Source organism: Zerene cesonia, unplaced genomic scaffold (assembly GCF_012273895.1).
Source record: "Zerene cesonia ecotype Mississippi unplaced genomic scaffold, Zerene_cesonia_1.1 Zces_u005, whole genome shotgun sequence".
Lineage (NCBI taxonomy): Eukaryota > Metazoa > Arthropoda > Insecta > Lepidoptera > Pieridae > Zerene > Zerene cesonia.
Window position 1 is genome coordinate 564,883 of NW_024045135.1, and position 7,288 is coordinate 572,170.

General features: G+C 32.4%; 1 protein-coding gene across 1 annotated transcript; it reads right to left on the reverse strand.

Annotated features, from left to right (window-relative positions):
* Positions 1–6,430: 6,430 nt before the first annotated feature.
* On the reverse strand, positions 6,431–7,024 carry LOC119838769 (36.4 kDa proline-rich protein-like). Its single transcript, XM_038364870.1, has one exon. The coding sequence runs from the start codon at positions 7,022–7,024 to the stop codon at positions 6,431–6,433; it is 594 nt and encodes a 197-aa protein (XP_038220798.1).
* Positions 7,025–7,288: the final 264 nt, after the last annotated feature.

The window sequence follows — 7,288 nt, forward strand, 5'->3', positions numbered from 1 at the left end:
ATAGCAGGTCCAACAGAGATGGGTTGGTATTGGTCAATGATGGCAGGTCCTACTAAAATGCCTTCTGGTTTCACAAATACAGGTCCAATAGAAATCGGCTCATACTCTTCTACCAATGCAGGTCCAATCCAAATGAAGCGATTGGCAGGAACCGCTACAGCCACCGCTGCCAGAGCGGCCAAGACTAATAATGTGTTCATTCTTCTCCTGTAAATAATGATAAAAATAATGTATTATTAAAAAAATATATGAAAATAAATTAAGTAGATATGGTTTTTAATTCCGTATGTGAAAATGTTTCATTAAAATCGTTTAAAGAAATCTAAGAAATATATAGAGCTGGGCAGATTCTTATGGAATAATTTAGAACTCACTTTATAATATCAAGTTTATAAAGCCAGTTTTCGGTTAGCAATTCAATGATTTAAATTACAATACTTTAATATTTTCTTACCTCTCTTTGATTTGTTGTAATGTTTATATCGAATATAAACTGTGCTTTCTCATTGCGAATGTCATGTTTTATACGAAACTTTATCTCTTGCTAGCGTAATTAATAAATTAACAAATACTTTCAGGGATTATTATCTTTATTGCACCGATAGCCTAAACCAGGCTGTCAGTATTAAATTTACTTTATATTGATTGATTAACAGCAGATTAGGTAAAATTTATTACTTTTCGTCTTAAATAGATGAAAATTGTTAACAAATATTGATTAAATAGCAAAAACTTCAAAACTACTGCTTACGTAGGACTGTTACCTATCATATGGTTGAGGTGCTGGGAATTATTCTTTTAAAAAGGTATACCTATTCGTTAAGAATGCGTGAGAGAAGATTTCCGGTTCTGTTTACTTTCATTTTCTCCATTTCAAAAAAACATGTAATAAAAAGGTGGTATCCCTTATATACAGGATGCTTCAAATTAGTAGACTTTATGCGAAATGTTTCCTCCAACTATTCTCAGCTTAGTATTATTTATACATCCTTAAATTCATTAATTAGTAATTATATAGTAGCTTATTTCTAAAACAGAACGGATTAAAAAACTGATATCGTTATACGGACAATGTAGATAGGAATCTCATTTTAAGTGTCTTTACTGTTTTTCTAATGAAGATTCATTAGAAAAACAGTATGGCGATAAAAAAAAATTTTCAATGTGAAAATCCAGTTTCCATATTTCATTTCTAAGGAAAGACTTCGATTCATATAATTATAATAAGTATATAAATTGGCCGTTTTTTTTTTTGTTCACTAAATTGATAAAATATTGCCAACAGTATGATGGATTTTAGAAGAGTGAAATAGAGTCAGAGCATTTAACTTCACCTGCATGTCTGTGTATGTGTGTGTTTACGCTATTTATTTGTACGTACTTTTGACTTCTTTTTCGATCTTGTCCTAATTTAAACAGACAGATTTAATTCAATTTTGTACACTAATCAAGGATCGGTGACAATACATTTATTTCATGAGATTTATTATTCTGTTTAGATTCACCAATATGTATTTCCTTACTTATATTCTATTTGGGAGCAAGTGAGACAATTTAGTTCAGTCTATAATGAAAGCGCAGTTATGAGTTCTTTTAACTACATTCTATCATCATATCGATCACAATCTACCATTACAAACTATTAACTTTTTCGCTTAGTAAAAGCCAGTCACAAATATTAATGCCTGAGCAATAAGATAATCATTGTTCCATCTCTGTATAACTTCCTGTCAAAAGAATTTGTGATAATGCGATTATATTGGCATTATCACGTTCGAGTCGTAAATATAGTGTGATTAGTGAGATTAGTATAAAAAAGGACGGTAGCATTACGGAAATGTATTGTTTGCTATATTTGTGCAATATTTACTAGCTATTCGCCCGGGTTGACCCGTGAAAGTACAATAATAATGTAGCTTGTATTATTCTGGAGCGCGGTTAAACGTTTTCGATTTTTACATCAACCATTTATACGAATACAATATATTTTTATGGCATATATCCTTTTCCTTACCCTTTCCTTCCTTCTTTTCCTCGTAATCGCTCAACATAAGGCAAACAACCAGCTGATTCGTCCGCTATGACATAAAAAAAAGAAAAAAAATGAGCTTTTTGCTGAATTGCATACGTATATGAAAACCATATAAAGTACATAAATAAATTTAGGTAATGATATTTTACATTTCATCACATCACACATGCCTAAGACTCTATGAAGGATATAAGCGATCACCACCGCCCATGAACATTCGCAAAGGTGGATCTGCAAATGCGCTATCCGCTTTTATGGGGTAAGGGAAAAAGAAAGGATTAATGACAGGAAAGAAGGAATTGACTGGGACGGATGAGGAAAACCACTCACCGCACGAAGCACAGTGGCATGCCACTATTTCACGCCGGTTTTCTGTAAATTTCCATCTTATATTTCAGATCAGTTCAAAGTATTTGAAACACCTATTAAAAATAAAATTCGACTTAAAACTTTGTTATCTGTATTAAAACTTTATTGTATGTATGTAATCGTCAATTACTGTCACAGGTAAATAAATCACCAAGTACATTGTTATTTATGGTTATTGTCAATGCCAATATATCTTAAGGACCTATTTAATACATGTAATCAATCATTTGTTGAATGATAAATAAAATTAGGCATGAACAATATTAAGACATTATAGAATCATTTAGTGTTTTCGGCGTGATACAGTAACACACACTAGCAACCTGAAAGTATTAAGAATTGATATATTTGTACTACTGTATAAGATAGGTGAAGTGTGTTTATTTCTTTAATAATGAGTTATGTTGTAAAGTATGGAGCGGAATCCCCAGGTAATCTCATCTTCCCAAATGCAATGCATATGTTTATAGGTGGCGGTGGTCGCTTACGATGGTACGCGACCATCTCCCCTTGCCTCTCTCCTGGTAAGGCGAGCACCAGTATGATGAACCGCTTTTAAAATAAATAAAAAATAATCTTTCATCATGTTCTGTCATCTGCTCCTTTTTTAATAGCTCGATCAAATAAAAAGCATTGCACATCATGTCATGTGTAGTGTATTTTATCTTTTTTAATTATTAACAATGTAGTTTGTGATTGTATTGGTACTCATGTACATCTATTCATCTATCATGTATATCTCTGCTTTTTTCACAAGAAGACATAATATTATATGCTCAATTAAATCATAAAATATACATCTGTGCTCTGTAGATTATCCAAATATCTTATTACAATAAACCATGGCCATATCAGGTATACATATAACTCATTCAAACGTTAATTCATTTTATGGTATAATATAATATTTCATTGTTTAGAAATTATAATAGAATATAACAATACAATATTGGATATTCTTTTTAAATTAAACTCACCTTTATCTATACAATTTCTTATTTACGGATTTCATTTGTAGACCGTGATTATTATATAATAAAAAATTATAGCTTATTTTTAAAATAAGTCGGTTATTAAATCATAACAAACAAACATCCAAAAATCTCATACTAATATATAGTTTGGACAAAGCTAGCCGATATGTCATTAATATTTACAAACCCGACAAAAGTTTTTCAAGATTAACGCAGCAATTTTGATAAGGTTAAAGCGCTGACTTCGTAAGAGCAGAGTTAATGTTGTTTCGCAGTAAATGTTGGGTAATTGCTGGACGGAATGAGATTAGTCTGCGGTGGATGGTTTAATTAATTTCTATAGCTCTTTTGTGATTATAAGAATTTGGAACGAGTGCGGTTATATCAGGTTTTTGCATAAAATTGCAGTTTCATTTCCATTATTCGCTTAGCCTTTCAGAGCGAAATTGGTTAATTTGAAAGTAGACTGCTATTTGGTCAATATCATGCACTATTTCAAAATTCGGCATTCTGCTTCTGATCATGCTAATGGAAGGATTATGTATGATAAATAGAGTGATATAAAGATTCTTGTTGTTGGTGGTAAAGTGAGGCTAACCAAGATAATCAAGTCTAGCTTAGTTGCTGAATAAATCATAAGATTCGAGAACCATTTTTTAACACACTATTTAGAGAATTTTATGGAAATGGTGTGTTGCAGTTTGAGAAGAGAATCGTGAGGGATGAAATAAAATTATATGTGATTTATATTAATGCTTTTAGCATAAAGTATACAATAATAGAATGTTCTATATTTAGGAGCTGCAAGAACGTGATAGTCCGTCTGTTACTCGGCTGTTAGTATCAACGGTGACAACAAAATTTATACGTCCACCAGAGGTCATGTAATTGAACATTGTAAAAAAACATACCAGGAAATGGACCAGATTAAAATAAAAATAATATTTAAACAAAAAAACAATGTCAAAGTATGAGAGACAGATCATAACTGTACCACAGATAACATAATACTATGCTGTACGTAGAGAAAACCGATCACTGAAGCAAAAATTTGTTCTAAATAAAAATCTAATAGAACATCTGCCTAATGTGGTCTTTTTGAAATCGAACAAATGAATCTTCTACTTAACGAATAATTGAAACCTACTCAAAAGCACTTAATTATTAACAAAAAGTTCGGCCGAAGCGTTAAAAGGAATTTGTTTTCAATTGCTTTCCTTGTTGAAATGAAAGTTGGTTTATTTCTATTAAGAAGTTAGTGATAAAGTTTCTTTTGTATATCTTGAGATCCTTTCGACCTTTCAGGTAGGGATAACTTTTAAAAGGTAGCGAGTTGATTTCTGAAAATTTTTAGTTGGAATTACCTGTGCTTGTGTTTCAGATTTTTATTTTGTTTTACAAAATAGTTTGCTAATTTATTGCATGTTCATTAAGTGATATATCAGTATATTTGTGAGTATGTCTCATTTTCATTCATTGCTTTATACTTTTAAATCTTTCGCTCAATAAATATTTATATTAAACGAGAATTCCTTAGTATTTATTTCAATCCGACGTTCCTTAAGAGTTTGATAAGCTTTTCAATTCAACATTTTTTGTTTGTTTGTTTACGACTCGCCATCTCTGAGTTTTCAGCAAATTGTCGTGATTAATATTTTATTTAACAGTAATTAATTGTCGTATAATGTATTTGTTTGACAATAAACAATTGTAATAATATGTAACGCTAACGATAAAAGATTCTTGATAAAACGAAAAGAAATAACCCGGATACCTAAATACTATGAAATTGATAATTTACTGCTCCTAGAAAAAGTACAAGACACCGTCGATCTAGTTCAATTACTTATCTCCGTAGTTAGCTTTGAATTTAACAAGGCGCAAGGGAAAATAAAGTTTCTGAAAGGTTGGACGGCTCTACGACCCTTTGTGAAAGTACAGGTGTTTAAGTTTCCCTCGAATTATTTATCATGTCTTATGATGTTATCCTAAATCGGACTACAGTTTTTAATTATTACATCTGTATTAATTTTTCATTTATTTACTCTTTCAAAGGAGAAAGAACGAATATCTATTCCATCGCTGATATAACAGAATTTTAATATTTCAATTTATTAGCAAACTATACATTTATTTTAAAACATTATTTAAGTACATACTTAATATAAGTTAAAAAGAATATTATGGATGAATTATAGACACTGGAAACTTCGTTCTATAGAATATAAAAAAAAGTTTTTTTTTTGCGATACTTCTCATATAAACCACACGTTTTAGGTTTAATTATTAATGAACAACTATGATGGCACAATATGGCTCCGAGTCAAACCTATTATTAGGTGGACTGCATAGTGCGTATGTTATTTAATTATAATATGTTATCGGCTTTTTATCTGTGGCTGCGATTCAATACATTTCTTTCTTTCATTGTTTATACTGCTTTGCTTACAAATAAGTTTTATAACAATAAATAAACAAACATTTGATGATTAAAGTGAATAGAATTATTATTAAAAGTAGGTATTTGTTGACTTTATTTTTCTTGTATCAAAATTTTACGTCATATTTTATCATCGATAACATTAAACTTTTGGGGCTTAAACGCTTGAATGATTCTAAATATAAGTTAATATAATTTAGAAAGTAGGCAGTATATAATTGAAAAGCCAGTATTTTTATAGCAAAAATTTTTCTCAATGAATATGCTTTTTTGTCTTGTTTTACGTCATATTATCTATCTCTGGTATTAATTTCCAAATTCAAATCATATCTACACATTTTAATCCTTTAGCTAACCTTAGATAATAAGCTAAGCTTTGATTAATATTATAAATTTCAAAACATTAAATAAAAACTGAAACATAGAATGAAGCTTTTATTACTATTCTTGAAATGGATCGAAATACCACAACGGGAAATGTCACAGCATCGCAAAACGGATAATAATTGAAAGTAGGAACTAGATGTTTAAAAAGTTTAATACAAAAATGTACTTATTTAACTTAACGAACCATCTAATATTTGAGTGTTGTTCCTACGGCTAGCTAGCTAGTATTTAGTTGAGTTGTTCAGGGAGGGTCTGGGCGGGGTCGACGCCGATGGGGCTGGGGAGGGCGGGGGTTCCGATTTCTGCGGGGGCGACTTCGACTACGTCCACGGGCTCGACGTCAACGACATCCACGGGCTTGACATCCACGACATCCACGGGTTGAACATCAACAACATCCACGGGCTGGGGGATGATTTCTGGCTCGATGATGGCGGGGCCAGCTTCGGGCGTCTCGTGATCGACGGGGATTTCGATGACGTGGCTCTGTGAGTTGATGTTGATGATGACCTGGACGAGGGGGCTCTGTTGTTGGGCGGCGATTTCGGGGTCGATGATAGCTGGGCCAACAGAGATGGGTTCGTGGTCGACGAAAGCGGGTCCGACGGAGATGGGTTCGTAGTCCACGATAGCGGGTCCGACTGAGATGGGCTCGGGTTCAATGATAGCTGGGCCAGGGGCAATAACTTCGGGCTTGACCATGCCAGGACCGACAACAATTGGTTCGGGTTCGATGACCACTGGGCCAGCGTTCTCTGGAAGGAGGCGGGCGGGGCCAGCGAGGGCTACGGCGAAGCAGGCTGCGAGCACTAGGAATTTCATTTTGATCTGTAACATAACATTTGGGATGATTATCCAGGATATGTGAATGCGTTTAGGAAGAAACAAGATATGGTTGGACTGTATGAATTTTTGTTTAATTTATTTAAATTTTATAATCAATTTTAATATAATGTTAATTAAAATGTAACTACCACTGATTCGCTATTATAAAATAAGTAATATATACAGTTGGTTTCATACGAAGCTTAAATATATAATCATAGCAAACGAGGTCGTAAGAAAAAATTGCAAATTATATTAAAA